At 41.0% G+C, this 25135-nt stretch overlaps 1 protein-coding gene and 1 long non-coding RNA gene across 5 annotated transcripts in view; one reads left to right on the plus strand and one right to left on the minus strand.

The window, feature by feature from the left end:
* Positions 1–69: 69 nt before the first annotated feature.
* Positions 70–21656, plus strand: LOC131829603 (uncharacterized). Its single transcript, XR_009352926.1, has 4 exons — positions 70–1341; positions 12447–12488; positions 13687–13745; positions 15915–21656. It is a non-coding gene; the product is annotated as an uncharacterized LOC131829603 (long non-coding RNA).
* The window catches only part of KBTBD2 (kelch repeat and BTB domain containing 2), a 59673-nt gene continuing 53071 nt past the window's right edge, over positions 18534–25135 (minus strand). For all 4 annotated transcript variants that reach the window (XM_059171521.1, XM_059171522.1, XM_059171523.1 and 1 more), the window contains 2 exons: positions 24139–24304; positions 18534–21262 (listed from right to left, as the gene is read on the minus strand). In XM_059171521.1, coding sequence (XP_059027504.1) covers positions 19727–21262; positions 24139–24304 — 1702 coding nt within the window. In that variant the 3' untranslated portion in view covers positions 18534–19726. The remainder of the gene's footprint in view (positions 21263–24138; positions 24305–25135) is intronic.

The raw sequence follows: 25135 nt of genomic DNA on the forward strand, positions 1-25135 counted from the left end.
CACTTTTAAGATGAGCCAAAGTCCCTCATACTCATACTGCATTTTATTTTATTTTATTTTATAAGATTTTATTTATTTATTTGACAGATCACAAGTAGGCAGAGAGGCAGGCAGAAAGAGGGGGGAAGCAAGGCTCCCTGCTGAGGAGAGAGCCTGATGCTGGGCTTGATCCCAGGACCCTGAGATCATGACTTCAGCCAAAGGCAGAGGCCCAACCCACTGAGCCACCCAGGCATCCCCATACTGCATTTTAAACCCTGTCTTCTCCCTACCCAGTATTTGAGTGCCCACTATGCACGCACATAGCACATGCCACACACATGGTTCCTGGCCCTCTTGGAGCTTGGTGTTCAGCAGGGCAGATGAGCAGTTACCACAGGGGGCAAAGAGGGCCAGGTCAGGCATAAGCAAGGGTATGTTCAAGCACATCACAATGGCCAGCTGCATCTGACAGGTACAAGTAGAAGTCTCCTCCCCTGGGAGCCAAAGTTGAGACCTGTAGCCTGGGTGATAGTTGTGGGGGCGAGGTGGGCCTGGGGGAAGAGGTGGTAAGCGACAGAGGGCTCACCCAACCTGCCTCTGGCCAGCTAGGAAGCGGTTCCAGGTTTCCCCCCTGCCTTCTTGAATCAGTCTGTACCCCTTCTCCTGGCTCACAGGGTTCTTCCCATCCTGACCTGGCCATTAAGGTCCCAGGCACACCAAAGAACATTCACTTCTTCCAAGTATGCCTATGCTGCCCTGTGATGCTGCCCTCCATCTAAAAGCAATCACTATGAGAACATATGTTTTTCTTTGATTTAGCCAAATTTTAGTAGGGCTTGTCAGGAAAAAGCAAGTCTGAGTGATTTCAAGGTGTGGAGGGGACACTCCAGCATCTAACTTACTCTTCTTGGCTACCAGGAGACCCAGCGACCTGCCTCACCAGCTCTGTGTGGCTAGGTTTAGACTTGGGTAAAACTCACTTTTCCTCCACACAGTACAAGCAGGGAGGGAGAGCTTTGTATATTTGAAAAGTCCATCTGCGTCATGAATTCTCATTCATATTCACTTCAATCCATGAATTTTTTTTTCTGATTGACTTCCCAGATCTTCCCAGCTCTGTGGTCAAAGTAGGAGAGCAGAGAATTTGAAAAGTAGCCTTTCCACCTGCTCCTCCTGGCTGTGCCCTAGAAGATGGTCCCTCTGCCATACTTTCTAGAATCCACTGAGACCAAAGTTAAACCACGCCATCCTCAGCTGCAGGGACCCTGTGCAAGATCATTCATGAGACACCAGCACCGCCTCCGTGGCCTCCGTGGATCATTCATGCCCACTACATGCCTTTGGAGTGGAAATTCCCAGGTAAAGTTGTAACAGATAAAGATGAAAGCATTTCTTTGTATCACCCACTTTATTATTTAAAATCACGGGGACAGGAGGACTATAATTCCTAAATCTTAAATTCTTAAAGGTGTTTTCCCACCTTTGAAGCATGTTTTTCTATTAGTGACAGCTCCCTCGTTTTGAGATTCAGAGTTTAAAACATTTTTATCCTGAGTGCTATTAATTCCTCTGCTGTATCTGGGCTTAATGAATCTGTAGACTTTTCCTTTTGGGTCTTTGTTGTAAATGAAGGATAGTAGTCACTACTGCTCTGGCTGGGAAACTTGTTTTTTGTTCCCTTTTAAGTTACCAGATTAAATCCTGTGACTCTTCTCCCTTAAAGAGCAGGCTGTGCTTCCAAAGTTTCTAACACAATTCCTAGGGTATGCGGATGTATTTCCTGTATTGAAAATGTCGTTCATGGGGGCTTTGTCTCAGTTCATAGAAACCTACGTCAGAGAGCCAGTGTACATATGAAAACATAGTATAAAGGTGCTAGAGAACTGAAATGCTCTGTATAGGAGTCCAAAAAAATGTTAACTTACAACCTGACAGCTAAAAACTTAACTCCCCTCTGCTACAGCCCTAGCAGCAGCAAGTAAAGATTCAAAGTCGGGACGCCTGGGTGGCTCAGTTGGTTGGACGACTGCCTTCGGCTCAGGTCATGATCCTGGAGTCCTGGGATCGAGTCCCGCATCGGACTCCCAGCTCCATGGGGAGTCTGCTTCTCTCTCTGACCTTCTCCTCGTTCATGCTCTCTCTCACGGTCTCTCTCTCAAGTAAATAAATAAAATCTTTAAAAAAAAAAAAAAAAAAAGATTCAAAGTCACTTAGTATAATCCTGTCTAGAGTTCAGAAGACAAGAGGAGACATGCTCAAAAATTTGGTATAAAGTGTTGAGTGTCTTAAGAGGTCCAGTAAAGTGCCATGGCATTCCTTTCTGCTGGGACAACCAGAGAGGGCTTCCTGGAGGAAGTGGCATTCTCTCTATTCTTAAGTGAGTGAAGAAGGTGAGATTCTCCATAGAGGCAGTAAAGGTTAGAGCAGATTTTTAGCCCACCCTCGGTGGGCCCATGGCCTGTGATGCAGAAAAGGAGCAGGTAAGAGTGAATAAAGCTTTAGAAAGGGGTAAGAGGTGATAATGGAGGAGAGCTAAGAAAGAAATCAGTCTCTGGAGATGCTAAAGCCAGAAGGAGCCTGAGATGCATAAAAACCACCCGGGTTACTCTTGGTGAGATACAGGAGTTTTCTTTTTCTTTTTCTTTTTCTTTTTCTTTTTTTTAAGATTTTCTTTATTTATTTGACATAGAGAGATGAAGCAAGAGAGGGAACACAAGCAGGGGGAGTGGGAGAGGGAGAAGCAGGCTTCCTGCCAAGCAGAGAGCCGGATGGACCCTGGGATCATGACCTGAGCTTAAAGGCAGATGCTTAACAAATAAGCCACCAAGGCACCGGAGAATACAGGATTAAGGAACAGAGAGTGAAGAGGGGGAAATCCCGTAAGTGGCAAATACAGGAAGTAAAAGAAGAGATCAGGGATTGGGGCACCGACCCCTCTACCATGCAGTCAAAAATTTGTGTTAACTTTCAGCTCCCCCAAAACTTTACTTACTGCCTACTGTTGACCTCTAGCCTTACTGATAACATAAAGAGTTGATCAATCTATATTTTGTTGGTTACATGTATTGTATGCTGTATGCTTAGAGTAAAGTAAGCTAAGGAAAAGAAAACATTAAGAAAATCATAAGGAAGAGATAATACATTACAGTTCTGTGCTGTATCAAAATACTCCATGTATGAGTGGACCCACACAATTCAAACTCATGTTGTTCAAGGGCCAACTAACTTTCCCCGATGGGAAATTGCTTGAAGTCTTGGAGGAATGATGAGTAAAGCCACTCTGACTGCAGTGGGCACCTCCCCACAGCACTTGAACATTCCTTCCTTCCTTAGGTGTCCATGCTTCCTGTGAATATCAGGCTCCCACACTCCAAAAGAGTGCTTCTTTGAGTGTGTTTGAATGTTAAACTAATACTTGTTTCATTGCTTTGAAAGAGATGCCCTTGCACCTGGGTGGCGCAGTCGGTTAATGTCCGACTCTTGATCTCAGGGTTATGAGTTCAAACCCCACACTGGGTTCCACGCTGGGCATGGAGGCTACTTAAGGAAAAGAAAAATGCTCTTCTAAGAAGCAGGATCAGGCATTAAAGCTGGAGTGAACATTTTTATGGCCCTGTACCCTAATTAAGTGAGCATCTAACTCATTTTAAATGGACTTAATCTTATCCTAAGATTGGTCAACATTCCGTTCCTAAGTTTATATCAAAGAAGTAATCCAAAAGGAGGAAGAAGGTATGTGTATGGAGTTCTGTGTCATTATAACGAATAATGAAAACTTGGAAACAACCAAAAGGGCAGTCATGATACTTAAGTGTGATACTAATAAGTGTGGTGCTCCCTGTCATGTTAGACGGCTGTTAATCACTGAAAGTGGGGTAGTGCAGAGATGAAAATACAGAGAGGGGGAAAAAAAACTTATCCAAAGACAGGCGGTTCGTAGGGGGCAGGAATCTGACTTGCTTCCCTCTGCATTTTTTCTTCCTTCTTCCTGTATCTTTTCTCCGTTTTCCCCACACTGGTGTGAGAGGCTGGCTACTGCATTGGAGGGAGGGGACGATCCAAGCACATATGGAGGTAGAGAAGACATGCCTGTGAGTAGAAGCCTCTCAGGCCTTAGATGTGTCTCCATCACCATGCCTACTGTTCTGGGGGCTAACTAGCTAGTGCTCTACTGGCCAGTGGGGGGAAGGAGCGGCGGGTCCTGGCACACAGGAAGCAGTGGATGACTATTGTGACCTGAGCAAAACCTTCCTTTCCAGTACCGGGCTCTGTGGTTACCAAGCACAGTGTAACTGAGTACTGAAAGAGCAAAAGGAGCTCAGGAAGCAAAATAAAGCAGTGCTTTCAACTGTTTCTATTTTACAAAGTGCTGGGTGAAACTGTAAAAGGATATTTAGTACCACAGAAAGTAGGCCAAGGGTAAGGAAAACTCTCCATACCCAAGAGAATTCAGCTGACCAAATTAAGTCCGATCCAGAATAAACAGTTCTCATCTGGAAATCTAGCAGTTCCAGAAAATACCGTCCAAGTGGAAAAGGGCCCACGATGCTGGTCTTTGCAATTATGTAGCCCCTGAGGCGAGTGGGAAGAAGTGCCACGGTCCTGGGGTACACGGGGAGAAGCGTTCTCGGGCCTCAAAGGAGAGGACTGTGCTGCTAAAGAGAAACCAGGCCCACATGCCCTTTCTCATGAACTTGACCAGCCTTGGTCATTTTACTCTGTCCTTACCCAGTGTCCAAAACCTACAACAAGGTTTCTATTATCAAATCCAACAGAAACAACTTTCAAACAGTCGTGTGAATAGCACTGAACCTGAAGGAACTCACTAGAAATGAAACCAAAGCTCAGCTTCAGTGGTCAAGACCGTGTTGCTGTTTTATCAGGAAAAGCATTATCACTGCCCCTTTAAAGATCACTTAAGAACATCAGATAAATCACAGATGGCAGGAGGAATTTAAAATATAACTTTCTTTCTCTAACAATTTGCAAAAATCCAGGCTTAAAATTGAAAGTGGGGATTCCAGGAGGTACACATGCACCATGCTCAGGGCAGCATTTTCCACGATAGTCCCAAGGGGTGAAAGCGAGCACGTCCACTCACTGATGAATGGATAAGCAAGATGTGTGGTATACACACAATGGGATATTATTCTGCCTTTAAAAGGCAGGAAATTCTGCATGTGCTGCTACCTGGATGAACCTTGGAGACATGGTGCTAAGTGAAATAAGCCAGTCACAAAAGGACAAATACTGTATCATTCCGCTTGCGTAACGTACCTAGAGTAGTCCCAGTCCCAGAGACAGAAAGCAGAAGGGTGCTTGCCAGAAGCAGTGGGGCAGGGGGGAGTGTGGAGTTACTGCTGACTGGGTACAGAGATTCAGTTCTGCAAGATAAAAAGTTCTGGAGATGGATGGTGCTGATGGTTACACCTTGTGAATGTGCTTTTAAAAAAAAAAATTTTTTTTTTTTTTAATGCCCTTAGACCATGGAACCACTGGAAGAGACACTTGGGATCTTCCCAGTTCAATTCTCTTACCATTCACCTTTTCCTATGGCAGATTTCAAACACAGAAGTAGTCAGAAGAGTTTAATAAACCTCCTTTTACAGTATACAATTCAGCTTCAATAGTTGTCAGTTTATAGCCAATCTAAATTAGTCTTTACCCTCACTTTTTCCCTCCCTCGCACAGAATTATTTTTAAAACGTTTTATTTGGAATTTCAAGGATATAGGTAGGTAAGAAAAATGAAAACAGTAAAACAAAACCGAACACCTACTATCCTTTACTCAGGTTCATCTGTTACTAACGTTTTATTTCATTTGCTTTCTTTATATATTCTTTCTCAGCCTCTCTCACATATGCACCTCTCCCCCAAACACTTTTTTCCCCACCTATTGGGGGTTAAGTTACATATATCCTGGCCCTTTACCTTGAACTACTTCATTGTGTATTTCCTTAAAATAAGGATAGTCCCTTACATACCATTGAGTACAGTTACCACTTTCAGTAAATTTAACACTGAGTCAATTTTATCTCCACACCATTTGTATCCCAGGTTTGGTTGTTTTGTTTTGTTTTTTTAAGGTTTTTCATTTATTCATGAGGGACGGGATTGGGGGGCAGAAGACAGGGAGAAGCAGGCTCCGCCATAGAGCAAGGAGCCCAGTGTGGGGCTCTCGTGAGATTAGATTTCATTGTTGGCCAGAAGTTGCCATCATCTGAAGGCTTGCTTGGGGCTGGAGTATCCATTTCCAAGATGCTTCATTCCCACATCTGGCAAGTTAGTGCTGTAACTGTCACTCCTTGCCTCAAGGACCTCTCCCTAGCGTTACTTCTGTGCCCTCGTGGCATAGACTGGCTTCCTCTAGAGCAGGTGATCCTGAGAGAGCAGTGCCTTTTGTGATGGACCCCGGGGTTGGGAGGGTCATACACTCACTTCCACTACAGTCTACTCATTAGAAGTGTCTAAGTCCAAGCCACCTAACAAGAAAGAATTAAGCTCCAAGGTTTTTGTTTTTGAAGTACCAACTCTTGAAGGGGGACTATCAAAGAATTTGCGGTCATATTTTAGGATCATCACTACATCCATTGATGATTCTTGCCAGATTCAGTTCTTGCTCTGACAGCCGCAAAATCCTGATTTTCCAACTACCCTGTATTATTTTTGAAGCAAACCCTGGCATCCTATTTAATCCATAAATATTTAAGATGTATCTCTAAAAGATAAATGTTTTAAAGTTTGAGCTGATAACGGTGTTACCAGATAGCAAATCGGTATTTAAATTTCCATTTGTCTCATGAATGCCATATTTTTTATTGGGCTACAATTCAGATGCCATAAAATTCACCCATTTAACGTGTACAATTCAGGGGCATCTGGGTTGCTCAGTGGGTTAAGCCTCTGCCTTTGGCTTGGGTCATGATCTCAGGGTCCTGGGATTGAGCCCCACATCCGCTCTCTGCTCTGCAAGGAGCCTGCTTCCCCCTCTCTCTGCCTGCCTCTCTGCCTATTTGTGATCTGTCTCTCTCTGTCAAATAAATAAATAAATAAAATCCTTTAAAAAGAAATAAAGTGTAAAATGCAGTGGCTTAACATTGTATGGTCATCATCACTAACTATCTTAATTCCATCACCCTATATAGAAACTCTGTATCCATTAGCAGTCACTTCCCATTTCCGACTCAATCCCCTGGCAACCACTAAGATACATTCTATGGATTCACCTATTATGGACATATCATATAAATGGAATAATACTATATGGCCTTTCCTGTCTGACTTCCTCCACTTAGCATAGTTTTTAAGGCTGATCCATGTTATAGGATGAATAAGTATTTCATTATTATTATTATTATCATTATTTTAAGTAGATGCCACACCAAGTGTGGAGCCCAGGGCAGGGCTTGAACCAATGACCCTGAGATCAAGACCTAAGCTGAAATCAAGAGCTGGACGTTCAACCAGCAGAGCCACGCAGGTGCCCCTTACTTGATTCTTTTTTTTTTCTTTCTTTCTTTCTGAATTCCAGTGTATGGATATACCACATTTTATTTACCCACTTTTTGGCTATTATAAATAACATTACTATGAACATTTGTGTGCAAGTGTTTGTGAAGCCATATTTATTTTTTGTTGGAATCAGGACCAAGGTAAAGTCTACACAATGCTATTGGTGGATAAACCTTTTAAGTCTCTGTTAAAGGTTCTTCCTTCCACAACTATATATATTTTTTCAGTTTGTTAAGATGTTTGAGTCCTGTGTCCTGCCGGTTCCCAAAATCTGGATTTTGTTGATTGCATCCTCTTGGCACAGTTTAACATCTTTTAACATCTGTGCTTTCATAAACCGGTACTTGGGTGTAGAAACTATATCAGATTCAGTCTTGATGGAGAAGGGCAAGGTGACTTTAGGCAGGCTGTTACCCTACCAACCTAATTGTCTTTTTTTTTTTTTTTTTTTTTTTTTTAATAGCAGCCATTGATCATCATTGCCCAGGTCCATTTTGCCATAAGAAATAATGATAGTCTTGGGGCGCCTGGGTGGCTCAGTTGGTTGGACGACTGCCTTCAGCTCAGGTCATGATCCTGGAGTCCCGGGATCGAGTCCCGCATCGGGCTCCCAGCTCCATGGGGAGTCTGCTTCTCCCTCTGACCTTCTCCTCACTCGTGCTCTCTCTCACTGTCTCTCTCTCAAATAAATAAATAAAATCTTTAAAAAAAAAAAAAAAAAAAAAAAAAAGAAATAATGATAGTCTCATGCTGTCATTTCTTCCTTACCTACTAGCTGGAATATAATATAAAGAAAAAATTTGCCCTCAATTCTTTTATTACTGCATGATTTAGTTTGTATATAAAAAGAAGGATAAAATGCTTCAATTTTTCCCTTTGTTTTATCCTCTAATAATGATCAACTATTTGTGGATTATGAAAATGAATTGGTGGATTAAACATATTTAATATATTCCACTGGAGTGGGGTTTTTTTGGTTCTTGTTTTGTTTTTTTTGTTTTCTTTTACATAAGAGCTCTTTTTTTTTTTTTTAATAAGTTGCCACATTTTGGCAGGAACTCATGAATAGAGTCTTTGACATTCATCACATTAGATGATTAATGATATTTCTTTTGATATAAAGTCATTTAGGGTTTAATAATTCAAATATGGGGGATGCCTGGGTAGCTCAGTTGGTTAAGCAGCTGCCTTCTGCTCAGGTCATGATCCCAGCGTCCTGGGATCGAGTCCCACATCGGGCTCCTTGCTCAGCAGGGAGCTTGCTTCTCCCTCTGCCTCTACCTGCCATTCTGTCTGCCTGTGCTCGCTCTCTCCCCCTCTCTCTCTGATAAATAAATAAAATCTTAAAAAATAATAATAATAATAATTCAAATATGGGTACACTTTTTCCAAATAAAGTTAAGGCAAAATGTTTGAAAATTTTCATGCTAATGTTTTAATTTCCAAAGAAGATAAAGAGGTTAAATATTTAGTAGACCATTTAGCAGGAAAAAAGCAATGACATATAGTGGTATCCTGTAGGAGTTTCAGTAGATTAAGGGTAAAATAGGTCCATTTATGTACCATTAAACAGCTGGCATCCTCACAGAGAGGAATTACTTTTTTTTAAGATTTTGAGAGAGAGAGGGCGCCTGTGTTGCTCAGTTATTAAGCATCTGCCTTAAGCTCAGGTCATGATCCCAGGGTCCTGGGATGGAGCCCTGCTTTGGGCTCCCTGCTCAGCAGGAAGCCTGCTTCTCCCTCTCCCACTCCCCTGGCTTGTGTTGCCTCTTTCACTGTGTCTCTCTTGGTCAAATAAATAAACTCTTAAAAAAAAAAAAAAAGATTCTGAGAGAGAGAGAGAGTAGGGGGAGGGACAGAAGGTGAAGGAGAAGCAGACCCCCCACTGAATGGTGAGCCCCAGGCAAGACCTGACCCCAGAACCCTGGGATCATGACCCAAGTTAAAACAGACGCTTAGCTGGTGAGCCACCCAGGCATCCCAGAAGAAATATTTTCAACACAGAAGATACATGACACAGTAGTGGTTGGTGTGGGGAAAATGTCTGCTTTCAAATACATTTATTGATGTTTGAATTTTATTGCCCCCCCAATAATGCTACTAGTACAATGATAAAAGGCTGAGAAAATTAACCACAGTATGTGAAGGGCTATGTGTTATGTATATGTATTATGACTCAGAAGCTTTAATTTTTCAAAAATTTCTTAACGTGTTTATCTTCCTCTTGTTGGAGTTATTCTTACTGTTGCTCACTTTGTCTTCTCTTTGGCCAGTGGTGGTTTTTTTGTTGGTTTGATTTTTTTAAGAAATTCTATGGCACCCATCTCTCCCTACGAGCCAGACCAGAGACTGATCCCAGGAGCTGTCTCACGCAGGCAGTTTGCTCCCCACACCTTCCCTCAAGCATCCGCCCTTCCAGCCTGTGGGATGAGGCCTGCCCTCAGCCATCCAGCCACATTCCTATGGTTGGCATTGAGGAGGTTTTGCATGGTGACTGCTGGCAGACCCCAAATGCCCCTGCTGTCCTGGTGGGCCCTCAGGCCTTTCCAGCTGTCTTGAATCCTAGGTGTTTCCCATCCTATGGTGCCCTGGTCAGGTCTGGCTAGTGGTTCCTGTTGGCTGCTTGGTTCCCAAGTCTTTTGGCATGACTGCAACATTCTTTGATCGCTAACTCGATAGCTGGTATAAGGGATTTCTAGCCTCCTTTGTACATTTCTTGCCCCATATCTAGAATCTGCCTTTTCTCCAAGAATCTGTAGTTCCATTTAGTAGGAAATATTACCTCAAAACTTCAGTCCAGGGGCGAATCAGTTGCTCACTGACTGGTAGTTATTTGCAGGCCTATTCAGCAGAAAGAAGAAAATTTGTTTTGTTTCAGATGTATTGTGAGCGCATGCAGGTACTTGCATGGCAAACTCGGGCCACAAGTATTTGACTTTCCCCCTATTGTGCCTAGGTATTTCCTTCTCCCATGCAGAGGATCCCAGTTGTAGAGATTCTAGTAATAACAAATTAGATTATTACTCATTTACTTTAATACATGGCACATACCCAACAGTCTCAGGATACTAACACAACCACTGATAATGTGGCTAAGGACGGGTAAAGATTTTTGTTTATCCACACCCAGCATGGAGCCTCACCTGGACCTTGAACTCCCGTCAAGACCTGAGTGGAGATCAAGGGTCAAGGTGCTTAACCAACTGAGCCACCCAGGTACCCCGGAGATTTTTTTCCTTAGGGTTTATACCACTAGGGATGCATAAGTTACTGCTTTAAGAGTTACTTTTTGTGTGGTTATGCCACCCACTGGATACTAATTTAGATTCATTAGCTTCATCCTCAAGATTTTAAATTTAATTTTGTTTTATAATTATGTAACATATTTACCTAGTTCCAAAGTCAAATTTGCCAAAATAGATATAGTCAAAATGACTTAATTTTTGTCCCTTGTTGTGTTCCTTTCTTTTCTCTCTAGTTAACCGTTTAAAAATGTTTGTAATTTATCATTCTGCTTTAAACACATAAGCAAATACACATAAAATAGGATATATTTTACCACACACACACTCTCTCTCTCCATTTTGCTTTTTAATCTGGAGCTCTCTATGGATTTGATATTATTTAACCAGTCTTCTTCTGATAGAAATTTGAGTTGTTCCTGGTCTTTTTGCAATTATAAATAATATTGTAAGGGATAACAGCCTTGTGCATATTTACATTTAAAAAACATTTTTTGCCAGTTTGTTTTTGGGAGCGAGCACTAGATGTGGGATTGCTAGTCAAAAGGATTAGTAATTTTACCAGTATTGTCAAATTCCCAACCGCTGCAGTGGTAATTTGCAGGACCATCAGCAATGTATGAGTGTGAGTGTTTTTACACCAACAGTATGTGAAACTTTTGGATTTTTGCCAGTTTAATATATGAGAAATAGCTATCTCATTGTTGGTTTTATCTTTGTATTTCACTTAATATTAGGTGAGCATGTTTTCATATCGTTAGTCATTTCTTTCTCTGTTCATTGTGTATCTCACAGGATCTACTTCCTATAGAGCCCTTGGTCCTTTAAATTTTTTTTTAGTTATTTTTTAAAAGAGTTTATTTATTTATTTTAAAGATTTTGTTTATTTATTTATTTGTTTAAAGATTTTATTTATTTGGGTGGCTGTCGGTTCAGAGAGACCACAAGTAGGCAGAGAGAGATGAGGAAGCAGGTTCCCAGCTGAGCAGAGAGCCTGATGCAGGGCTCCATCCCAGGATGCTGGGATCATGACTTGGGCCGACAACAGAGGCTTTTAACTCACTGAGCCACCCAGGCACCCTAGTTCTTATTGTTTTTAAGATTTTATTTATTTGTCAGAGACCACAAGCAGGAGGAACAGGAGAGGCAGAGGGAGAAGCAGACTTTCCTCTGAGCAAGGAGCCCGATGTGGGACTCAATCCCAGGACCCTGGGGTCATGACCTGAGCCAAAGGCAAATGCTTAACCGGACTGTGCTACCCAGGTGTCCCAAATTTTTTAACTTTTTAAAAAATATATTTTAGACCATGAATGAGTGGGGGAGGGGCAGAGGGAGAGAATCTTCAAGCAGACTCCCTGCTGAGTGGGAGCCCCATGAGATCACAAACTGAGCCTAGACCAAGAGTTGGACACCCAACCAACTGACATCCCAGTCTTTATTTCTAAAAGCTCTTTAAAGAGGGGCACCTGGGTGACTCCGTTGGTTGAACATCTGCCTTTGGCACAGGTATTGATCCCAGGATCCTAGGATTGAGGCCCACATTGGGCTCCCTGCTCTTCAGGGAGCTTGCTTCTCCCTCTTCCTCTGCCTGCCTGTTAACCCCACTCATGCGTGCATTCACTCTCTCTCTCAAAATCTTTAAAATACATAAATAAAAGCTCTCTAAAGGTATCAGAAATACTAACAACTTGAAATATTCTTTTATACCAGCAGGTGTCACAATATGACCTAGAGGAACTCATCCATGTTCTGGTAAGTCTGCGAATGTTCCTATATATAAAAATGTAAAGGGAAAAAAATTGTTTAGGCACCATTTTTTTAAAAGACTGTCTTTCCCTGTTGAATTATCCTGGCACTTTGGTCAAAAAATTGACCATAGGGGCACCTGGATGGCTGTCAGTTAAGCATCAGCACTTTGGCTCAGGTCATGATTTCAGGGTCCTAGGATTGAGCCTCCCCTATTCGTGTTCTCTCTTTCACTCTCAAAGACTATCCTAAAAAAAAAAAAAAAAATGGACCATAAACACATGAAAATATATATCTGGGTTCTGTTATATTCTGTGTCCTCATGCCAGAACCATGCTGTCTTCATTATAGTAAAATTTTGAATTTTTTTAAAGATTTTATTTTTAACTAACCTCTACACTCAATGTGGGGCTTGAACCTACAATTTTGAGATCAATATTCACATTCCCTATCAACTGAGACAGCCAGGCACACCTGAAATTTTCTGTGTAGGTGTTCAAACTTTGTTCTTTTTGTAAAAATGGTTTTGGCTATTGCAGTTCCCTTGCTTTTCTGGAAAAATTTTAAAATCAGCTCTTCAATTTCTGTGAGAGAAAAAAGTGTACTGGCATTTTGATAGGGATTACATTGAATCTGTAGATCAGTTCAAAGAGAATATTGATTCTTTCAGTCTGTGAACATGCTCTATTTCTTTAGCTCTTCTTCAAACTCAGCAATGTGTAGTTATCAATGTCTTACGCATCTTCTGTTAAATTTGTTCTTAATTTTATGTCATCGTTAATGAATTTTTATGGTTGATAATAAATACAGCTGATTTTTGTTTTTATGTATTGATCTTGTATCCTTGCTTAAGGATACTTGCTATTATTCTAGTTGTTATTGTTCTCAGTTCTAAAATGTTTGCATTTTCTATTTCTTACCTTGTTGCCTTGGCTAGTACAATTCCACATAGAAGTAATAAAAGCAGGCATTCTTGTCTAGTTCCTGATCTTAGGGGGGAAAGTTTTCAGTATTTCACCATTAAGTGTATTAGCTCTGGGTTTTTCATAGATGTTCTTTATCAGATTGAGCGAACTTCCTTCTCTAATTTGCTGAGTTCTTATCATACATGGATATTGGATTTTGTCAAATTTTTGTCTCCTGAGATGATCATATGATTCTTCTCCTTTATTCTGCTAATATGGTTATGTTATGTGATTTTCAGATATTAAATCAACCTTTCATTCCTGGGATAAAATCTACTTGGTCAAATCCTTTATGTTGGTAAGTTTTTTCTTCTTCTTTTTTTTTTTTCTTTTTTAATGCCAGCTCATTTGATGTTAATTTATTTGTTAAATCCTTTCTCCATAGTGTCAGAAATACTCTACTACCAATTATTACAATTCCAAAATAGTGGCCTGAATTCAAATTCCCTTTGTGCCTATGCACTCTTTTGTATAGATTTTATTTTGTGTCTGCCATGTGCCAGTCACCTAAAGATTACTTGACATGTAAATTGAATTTAGGCAGGGGTTACCATAGTATTTTATCATCCAAAATTTTTATTTTTTTTAAGATGTTATTTATTAGAGAGAGATCACAACTAGGCAGAGAGAGAGGAGGCAGAAGGCTCCCTGCTAAGCAGAGAGCCTGATGTGGGGCTCAATCCCGGAACCCTGGGATCATGACCTGAGCCGGTTAAGCAGAGGCTTAACCCACTGAGCCACCCAGCACCCCCAAACAGGAAAATTCTTAAAAGTCAAGGGGAAAACAAGTATAAATTAGAATATATGGTTACCTTAGATCTAACCAAAGGGGAAAAGTGAGGCAAATAAAAACATTTGTGAAAGAGGACTCGGTCTATTAAAATAACTAAAAATCCCCATTTAGTGAGTTTGTAAACTGTAAGGAAGAAATGGAGGCCAGAAAGTATGGAGAAATCATATTCTAAAGGCCCTGTAAATCAGAAAGGAACTTGGACTTCATTCCAAGGACAATAAAAGTTCCAAGCAAAAATATGACATAATTGTTGAAAAAAGATTATGTTGATTGCAGTGTGGTAAAAGTGTGAGCAAAAAAAGAGTACCAGCAGAGATCATTTGGGGGGAAATGGAGAGTTCAGTATGGGTTTTTGCAATTATGAGATGTTCTCCAATTGTGTGACTGCATGACTATGTGAATATAAAGACCACTGAATTAGGGCACCTGGGTGGCTCAGTGGGTTGAAGCCTCTGCCTTCGGCTCAGGTCATGATCTCAGGGTCCTGGCATTGAGCCCCGAATCGGGCTCTCTGCTCAGCGGGGAGCCTGCTTCCCCTCTGTCTCTGCCTGCTGCTCTGCCTACTTGTGATCTCTCTCTCTGTCAAATAAATAAATAAAATCTTAAAAAAAAAAAAAAAAAAGAAGACGACCACTGAATTATTGTTTGGCATGTGAATTACAGCTCAGTGAAGCAGTTTTGTTTTGTTTTGTTTTAAGATTTAGGAAATTGGGACGCCTGGGTGGCTCAGTTGGTTGGACGACTGCCTTTGGCTCAGGTCATGATCCCGGAGTCCCGGGATCGAGTCCCACATCAGGCTCCCAGCTCATGGGGAGTCTGCTTCTCTCTCTGACCTTCTCCTCGCTCATACTCTCTCTCACTGTCTTTCAAGTAAATAAATAAAATCTTAAAAAAAAAAAAAAAAAGATTTAGGAAATTAAGGGCTCTCTGCTCAGCAGGGAGCCTGCTTCCTCCTCTCTCTCTGCCTGCCTCTCTGCCTACTTGTAATCTCTCTCTGTCGAATAAATAAATAAAATCTTTAAAAAAAAAAAATTTAGGAAATTAAGTTCTCCAGGTGAGATGATAGGGCTTCTGTATTTATGTGTTAGAAATGAGGAGAGGTTCAAGAGATGTTTTAAGGGAAACTGTAAGGTCTTGTGACTCACAGGATACAGAGGTGAGAGGGAGGGAAAAGTCAAATTAACTTCCAAGATTCTGCTTAAGCTGCAGGATGGATGACAGTGCTGTTTACTAAGGGAACTTCAACCATACACATGTGAGATGGGAGTGGGGGAAGATGTTAAGACATGCTGAATTTGAGCTAACATTGAGACATTTAAGTTGGACTATCTATTCTGGACTGTGTCCTCTCCCCCCACTGCCCAAATTCATTTGCTGAAACTCTAAATCTCAACCTGATGGTATTGGAAAGTAATTAGGTCATGGCAAGTAATTAGGTCAGGAGGATGGAGCCCTCATGATCTCATTAGTATCTTTGTAAGACGCCAGAGAGCGGGCTCAATCTTTTTCTGCCACGTGAGGATACGAGCAGTTGGCAGCCCGTATGGCCCAGAAGAGGGTCTCACCAGACCCGGGCCGTGCCGGCACCCTGATCTCAGACTTCCCATTTCTGGGATTGTGAGAAACAAATTCCTGTTCTTTATAAGTCACCTAATCAATGGCACTTTCTTTTAGAGACCAAGCTATTCCAAATGTGGCTCTCAGGGGAAGATCTAGGCCAGAGGAAATCAACTTAAGTCATTGAAGTAAACAGCATTGTTTAGGATATGTGAATATAAGATCAAGATTTAAGAGCTGCTTAGAGATGAAATCCGCATCTGAGCAAAGGCCCCAGAGGTAAGGGAAAAAACGAGGGGTGTAATGTCACAAGTCTAGTCTTTCAAATGAAGTATTCAGCAGTTTAAAGTAGTAGTATGTGTCAAGACAAAGTGGAATCTGAACTTAAAAAGTTTCAGTGGAGTGATAATGGCAGAAACCAATCTCACATGGGTTCACTGGTAATTGGTGAGATGCAATGTCAAAAGACAGTAACGGTAAGGAATTAGGTTGTTTTTTTTTTTTTAAAGATTTTATTTATTTATTTATTTGACAGAGAGAGATCACAAGTAGGCAGAGAGGCAGGCGGGGGGTGGAGGGGGAAGCAGGCTCCCTGCTGAGCAGAGAGCCCGATTCGGGGCTTGATCCCAGGACCCTGGGATCATGACCCGAGCAGAAAGCAGAGGCTTTAACCCACTGAGCCACCCAGGTGCCCCAAGGAATTAGTTTTTGAAGGGGAAAAAAGCAGGGGGTTGAGGATGAAAAGATGTTTTTAAAAAAAAAACCCGAAACAGTTTGGTCCTATCTAAAGAAAGGAAAGGACCCATTTAGAGTTGAAGATAGTGAAGGAATGCAATGAAGGAACACAATGGCTGTTTAAGACTCAGGGTGGATTACTTTAAGTTCAAGGTTTGGGTAGAGTCTGGGAGTATTTCAGTTCTTGACAGGATGCTGGTGCACAAGCCAGTTTGGGAGCCAGGGTAATCACAGAGCAGACTTTGTAAGGAGTTTGGAAAGGATGTTGTCTCTAGTACAGATCCTGGATTCTTTTCTTTTCTTTTGGAGTCTGAGGAAGAACTTGTAGTGGGGGCAGGTACAGACAGATTAGGTGATGCAGTTCAGGAAGTTTTCCATTTTTTTCCTCTGAACTAATTTGCTTGTAGAGTTGGAGGAAGGTGAAGATTTCCTAAGACTGGAGGTTTCACCTTGCCTTAAATGATGGGTGTCTTGCTCCTGTTGAGGACCTTTGAGGATGGGAACCACCAATCCTGTAGTGGCGCCAGCCTGTGCCCCCATGTGGTTTTCTGTGGCCATGCTCAGCAGCCCAACAGTCAGAGGCAGACTGAGCGGAACTCAGCTGAGATTTTGGGTTTGGCCGCACAGTTATAAAATAATGACAGTAAAACAAAGGAGTCTAGGATCTTGCCAAGAAAGTGGCAGAAGTAGTAAGAGGACAGATCTAAGCTGGATGGAGAGCTAAGTGAAGAAAGATGACTTTTAGTGGAACTCCTAATGAGAATAAAAAATTTGGTATATTTTGGGTTTGACTATTTCAAACATAAGACCTTTATAGGACCAGCTTTTGTTCATTTTTATCACCAACAATGCTACACTGTAGGGGGATGGAGCTGTATGTAAGAAAATCCCTACTCTCAGAAACATGGTTTCTCAGAAACATTTTATAGCAGAGTGTGTCAGTAAGAACACTCAGTAGAATGATTGGCACAATCAACAGATCAAGGTGAAAGGTACTAAAGATGTGTGGGAAGGGACTCTATTCAGCACAGGGTAAGAGGTGGATTATCAGGGAAGCATTCATATAAAAACTCCCCCAAGTAGGTCTTAAATACAGAAAGACAGCTACAAGCAGAATAGGGACAAAAAATTATTGTGAGTAGACCAGTAGCACAGGCAAAGGCAGCAGAGTATAGGAAAAGCCTGATTAGGAGTTAAAGTTTATGGAAAAATAATGTAAGATAAGGCTATGAAAGTAATTAAAAAAAATTTTTTTTTAAAGATTTTATTTATTTATTTGACAGAGAGAGATCACAAGTAGATGGAGAGGCAGGCAGAGAGAGAGAGAGAGAGAGAGGGAAGCAGGCTCCCTGCTGAGCAGAGAGCCCGATGCGGGACTCGATCCCAGGACCCTGAGATCATGACCTGAGCCGAAGGCAGCGGCTTAACCCACTGAGCCACCCAGGCGCCCCTGTGAAAGTAATTTAAACTCAAATTACAGAGAGCCTTAAATGTGCTCATGAATTGGGGACTTTATTCAGTAGGCAGTGAGAGGAGTTTGTGAACATGACTGAGATGTGCTGTAGGAAGACTGGCCATCCAGAAGGAAATCCTTATCGCCATCCTTATTTAAGGCCTCACTCAACAGCTCTCAATGGGACTGCACAAAAGAGTCATCTTGAGTGAGTGCTTTGAAAGATACCTGATGGGTCTACCCACCAGAAATATCCACCTGGTCCCTTTCAGCTCGGGGGAGGCTCAGGCATTTAAAAGTACTCCAGAGGATCCTAATCCAGGACCAGGGTTGAAAGGCATGGTCTCTTCTGTGTAGTTTATGTTGATACAGTAAGGCTCAAATCAGACAGTAATAAAGGAAAGCAGGATGGATGGATGGATGGATATGTTAAATTCTGGGGGTAAAACAAAAACAAAAACCTACCTGTAACAAGCTAAACTGACCCAGCAAAATTAAAACTAAAAGCACACCATTACACCATTCCCATCACAAAAGAAAAACAGATATCGAATATATACAATTTATTTAATAAATTAATGTCATTCAAAATACAGTGCCAGAACATGATGCAGTTGAACATGCTAGTAAGGTTTGTCATGAAGCACCTGTGCTCATGTTAGATTGGCGGCGCCCCGCTACTGCTAGTGGTTCCTGGGATTAATGCCAGAGCAGCACTAGTTACCTGCTCATCTGCACGGCTAGTGCAGAGAATTCCTGAACAGTTCACCTTTCTACTCCTACCCCCCCCACACACACAACAGGTTAAAAAAAAACCACACACACACCCTGACAGCTAATGGATAACTATACACAGTCACTCTACAGTAATGCTTGTTATTAAATTAGGATGTAATGACCTGGTTAACCCACTCTAAATCTTTAAGATGGAGAAATACAACAGCAGCAGGTAGTTATATGCATGAGCCAATGTTAATGTAATACAGAAAGTGGAGGCATTTACTGATTAAAGCTCCACACAGACCCGCACAACGAGGGACTAGCAATTCTTATTGCAAGCCCAGCAACTTAAGTCCACACCTGGTAAATGACCAGCTAATTGGAAGACCTGTATTCTAGATAGACAAGTATAAGTTAGTGAAGAGAGAATACATGCACCTAATAGTATAGTTAGACTGATCCTGCAGTCATAGCTTTCCCTGTGCAATACCATAAAATGGAAGATCTTCCTCAACTATAGTAAAGGATTTTGACAACATTTCTATACCAACATGGACACTAGTGTCAAGTGCAGCTGAATTAATTACACTGGGAAAAAAAAAAGTATTCTAAGACTTCAGAAAAGAAGCACGGGAATGAAATACATATACTAAAATAACCTCGGCACAATTTGTGATATACCACACTAGGAACAGGAAACTACTTTAATAAGTGAACTTTTTGAACTGTACATAACACAGGGCTAACAATGTTATTAGATAATCCAGATTCTTATGCTCTCATGATACATGTAGAAGTTTCTCAATTATTGGATAATCTATTTCATATTATGGAAGCATATCTTTCTGTAAGACTCACGGATATATATTATACTGATGCAAATATTAAGTAGGGCATAAAAATAAAATTTATCAAAGATAGACTTTTATGTACTCATATTTAGTCCTTTCATAGCCTCTCCTGTTTAGCAAAGAAAATGACAAAGCACAGACATCAGGCGTGCACTCCCTCAACTCGCTGGCTATACAGGTGGTAGTGCAACCATTTCTCCATCCAATTCAAACTCCTCAGTCCCATCCGGTGAAAAAAGGTAAGTTGGTGGTTTCCACGGAGATTCTTCAAGGCAGGATGGATACAGTTTCCCCACAGTGCACCGAAAATCTCTCCCTAAGTCCCACAGTACACGTTCAGATATATGCTGCCGCAGAGACCACCGGTCAAGTTCTAGATCATACTGGTAGGTGACATACTTAGCTCTCTCGTTTAAGTGGGTTTCTCGCATAAACACACAGAGGGAATTTGAGATCACAACAGCTCTAACACAGGGGTCTGAGTACCTCTTAGCAGGGATGTTGGCTGCCATTTTCCACTCGTTTTTGTTCACATCATAAATCTCCACAGTTACTGAAGACCCATCTACAGTGCCAGAGGGGAGCCTTATGCCAGAATTGGTAGCAATGTGCAACCCTCCAATATAGAAAATTTTATCACCAAAAGCCGCAGCCGAAGCAAAAGACCTGCTAGTCTGTCTCATGGCCATTTCTACCCATGAATCAGACCTGGGAAAGTAACAGTACATGAGGTTCAGTGTCATCACATAAATGCAGTCGTGAACCACAACTGCCGCACTCCACTGCCACGCACAAGGCAGAGGGCTTACCATTGTCCACTCATCCTTCTCAGTATCGTATCTTTCCACAGTCCTCCGATTGAGTTCTCCACCTACACTGTCTCCTCCAATTGCATAGATATAGCCTTCACAGCAAACCAGAGATGGCTTTATACGGACAAAAAGCATCGGGGTCTTTGGAAACCAGGTATTTTGCTGTGCATCAAACCAATAAAAGCAATTCACAGTTCTGAAGGCAGTTTGAAGTTTGCTTGTTTTACTGTGATTTGTTTTTGTGTTTTTCAGAGGAACTTGACCCCCTGCTATATAGATGTCATTATCAGGAGTTACAACAGTCCCAACCTTATGCAAATCGGCTGGTGGGCTACACAGCTTGTAAACTTTTTCTGCTTGGGGGCTGTAACAGACAGAAGAGTAAAGACTACAAGGATTTTCTGAAGATGCTTCAATGAAAATCATCATCTCCTCTTTAGTCATTCCAAGTCTTGGTTTGAAAAACTTGGGCATAGACTTATACAGACCTTGAACCACTACAGACTTGTCATTGGGCGGCAGGCCTTGAAACCAAGCTCTCTGTGTTACTTCGGAAAGTGCATCAATTCTGATTTGGCTAAGAACTGAAGACAAATACTGGGATCGTGATTCTGTGTTGTACTCTAGCCACAGCATAGCAGCTTCGCGAACTGTCTCCTCCTTTTCAACATTTAAATTGTCACTACTGAGGATGTCTATCAGTAGGTCATGTGACAACTGCATGAAAGCTTCCTGGTGATATACAGCAGTGAACTTGTGCTCTACCATTCTTTTAGCACTTTGTTTTAGTTCCTCACAACTGAACAGATCAGCAAAACTCAACAATCGCACGCAATTCTCTGCATTTATTTTTTTAATTAAGTATTCTCGACAACGTTGTAATACATCTTCTACCTAAAATGGGGAGGTGATAAAGACAAATTTTACTTTTATGTAAAATGCAAGTTTTTTTTAAAATCCAAGTATTATTAAGCAAATTCCTATACTATAGTTTCTATATTTAGATATGTATGCTTGGGCAAAGAGATAATGCCTTTCAGTAATAAAATAGTTTTGCATTTCTACTACTTGTCCAGTGGCCTACTTAAGTGTCCTATTTAGGAGCTAACAGTGTAACATTAAAAATAGGCTCTTAACAATAAATGGTCTTAAAGGAAAAGTATGGAAATGTATGTATAAGTTCTGTACTTTTCTAGGCTTAAAAATATGTAATTTTAAAAAATGGAAACAATGTAAATCACAGTACATAAATTTATAATGATTAATGATAATCATTTATTATAAATGATTACTGTTGAGTAGAATCTGGTTTCCTCAACATGAACAAGATAGTACCACAGAACAAGAAAACTAGGCACGATGACTAAGTACTTATATGCCTTTCTTACCCAGAAAGATTGTCACCAAAGGAATAAATACACTAATATCCAGTTATAAATTATATTTAAATAACCCACCTTAGCCATTCTGTTTCCAAGATTTGTTTTTTCTTAAGAAGGAAAAGTAGATCTCAGATGAATCAGGACTACTACCTACTCTACTTAAATACCACAGCAAGGTAACTAGAAATGGTTTACAGTGAGAAGTCAGGGTGCTTAGACTGGATGGTCAGTACTTAGGCAGTATTAGGCAGGTTTACTCCTCTAAGCCTCAGCTTTCTCCTGTATACAATTGGGGGAGATCCTTACCAATGATTATAATAAGGATTAGATGATATCTATGTATCTATAGATAAAGCACAACCTCTAACCTAGATAAAACATTAGAATAGTAGCAGGCATATAAAAACATTATCATTCTCTGTGGTTAATATGGAAAGTCATGTTGGTAGTCACAAAAAGCCTCTTGTCAGAGGACAGCCCAGTCCAAGAGAGAGTCCTGTGTTACATTTGGTAACTATGTGCATATAGAGTTCATTAACATGGTAGGAAAAAAGTTGTAAGGAACAGTGTCACTATTTACATTAATAAAGTACCCTGGAACCCAAATTTCCTAAAATTCCTCAAACTTTTTTTTTTTAGCAATTCTAAAAAATACCTGATTTGAGCTTCTGGTTCTAAAAAAGGTTACTGAAAACTTAAACTATGGAAAGACCATGTAGACTGTACGCATTTGCTCCTTTAAGGTTTGGAATTAGGTTATGAATGCCTTTAATCCTAAAGCACCAAGAAGCTACTATGGACCTTAATTTCCCCGGAGTGTTAAGTACAATAGGACACTGTATAAAACACAGACTGAGTTCTGGTTCCCAGAATTTCACTCAGTGTCATTCATACTCAACGCAGATCACACTATGCAGTACCTATCAGGTATCACGACCTGTTCTCCCCAAATACAACCTTTAGGGTCAAGGTTCTCCCCTCAGAGAAACTGTTTCTGAAGTACAAACTGTTCTTTCAAAACAAGAGAAAGGAATGAGGAATATATTTTTTAATATTCCTCTTAAATGTTTTTTAAATGTTGAGAGGAAAATAGGGTAAAATAGTTTATCTGTAAATGGATCAATGATCACTTTTTTAAATAGATCTCCTAAATAGCTCAAATACAGTCACATGGCTATTATAAATACTTAAAGTCTGACAATTTCCATAAGAATCTTCAGATTTGGGGCACCTGAGTGGCTCAGTGGGTTGAGCCTCTGCCTTCGGCTCGGGTCATGATCTCAGGGTCCTGGATCAAGCCCCACATCAGGCTCTCTGCTCAGTAGGGAGCCTGCTTCCCCCTGTCTGTCTGCCTGCCTCTCTGCCTCCTTGTAATCTCTCTCTCTCTGTCAAATAAATAAACAAAACCTTTTAAAAAAAATTCAGATTTTCTGTGAAAAGTAATACCATCAAAAACTAATATGTCTCCGGCTTTAGGAACAAAAAATTGAAGCCCTTACAGTTTTGTTTTGGGTTTTTTTAAAAAAGATTTTATTTATTTATTTGACAGACAAAGATCACAAGTAGGCAGAGAGGCAGGCAGAGAGAGAGAGGGAAGCAGACTCCCTGCTGAGCGGAGAGGTCATGATCCCAGGGTCCTGGGATTGAGCCACTCATCGCATCAGGGCTCTCTGCTCAGCAGGGAGCCTGCTTCCCTTCCCCTCTGCCTGCCTCTCTGCCTACTTGTGACCTCTGTCAAATAAAATCCTTAAGAAAAAAAAAAAATTTTATTTTTACTTGAAATCCACACTCTCAGGTAGAATAGAAACCATTTACAATGTGAAACCAGTATGAAATCTTCACCCATCTTTTAATTAAGTTCCCATCATAAAACTAAAGAAGTTTATTGGCTGACCAAATCCTATTGTTTTCCCCCTATACATTATTTTAAAATTTATTTATTTAAGGAATCTTTACACAAATATGGGGCCCAAACCCAGGACCCTGACATCAAGAGCTGCCTGTGTTTCCAACAGCCAGCCAGGCACCCTCCCTTGTACATTTTTTTTTTTTTAAGATTTTATTTATTTGTCAGAGAGAAAGAGATATCGAGCACAGGCAGACAGAGTGGCAGGCAGAGGCAGAGGGAGAAGCAGGCTCCCCGCTGAGCAAGGAGCCCGATGTGGGACTCGATCCCAGGACGCTGGAGATCATGACCTGAGCTGAAGGCAGCTGCTTAACCAACCGAGCCACCCAGGTGTCCCAAAGCTTGTACATTTTAAAAAGAGAAAACCTACCTTCTAAAATCTGCAGTAAGAAAATCATATCGATGTAACACAACACTTATGAAACAATGTCTCTTGAATACATAAACTACAGTTTATGTATATAACAGGAAGATCTACTTACCTGCAGGAAGCAAGCAGTTTCATAAAGCTGTTCTACAGTGCTATCATTTATTGCCAAGTTACCCGTGTATGCGTAAGCGATTATTATCTGTAAGGTGGCTGCATCCACATTCCTCAGGTGCACATGTGTCTGTTTGCTTTCACTGAGTCCACTCATGAACATGGCCCTACCGGAGACAGACAGAAAAAAAAGCTTAAGGGTTTAGGATAAAACCAACATAGACATAAAAAGGAAACGAGACAACACGGATGTTTATTTAGAGCATTTGCTGAAGAACGTGTTCTAGGGAAAGCGTTGAGAGATACAGCAAAAAAAGCATAATTCAGTGCCAAAGAAGTATCAGACTATTCTGTTATGCCATTCTCAGTGAAAACATCAATGGAATACCATTAATATATTAATACAATGGAATACCATTCAGCAATAAAAAGGAACTAAGTATTAATGCGTACTACAACATAGATGAACCTCTAACACATGCTCAAAGAAAGAAGCCAGATACAAAAGACCACATATTGTAGGATTCCATTTATATGAAATAGCCCCACCAAAAACAAATATAGAGACAGGAGAGAGATCAGAAGCTACCCAAGGACTATGGGTAAGAATGGTGACTGACTGTAAAAGGGTAGAAATGTTTCAAATTAGATGGTAGAGATGCTTCTGCATGTCTGTAAATATTCTAAAATTCATTTAAAATGGGTGGGTTTTGTGATACGTAAATTTTAACTCAATGAAGCTGTTAAAAATGTCATTCGCTCAAATGATTCCCTAAAAATATACATGGTAGTTTCCTAAAAGTATTATATACAGGAAACCACATCAAAAAGGCAACTGGTGGTGTAGAGAAAAAGAAGAATACCCACTGGGATGCCTGGGTGGCTCAGTGAGTTAAAGCCTCTGCCTTCGGCTCAGGTCATGATCCCAGGGTCCTGGGATCAAGCCCTGCATCGGGCTCTCTGCTCAGCAGGGAGCCTGCTTCCTCCTCTCTCTCTCT

This window comes from Mustela lutreola, chromosome 4 (assembly GCF_030435805.1).
Source record: "Mustela lutreola isolate mMusLut2 chromosome 4, mMusLut2.pri, whole genome shotgun sequence".
Lineage (NCBI taxonomy): Eukaryota > Metazoa > Chordata > Mammalia > Carnivora > Mustelidae > Mustela > Mustela lutreola.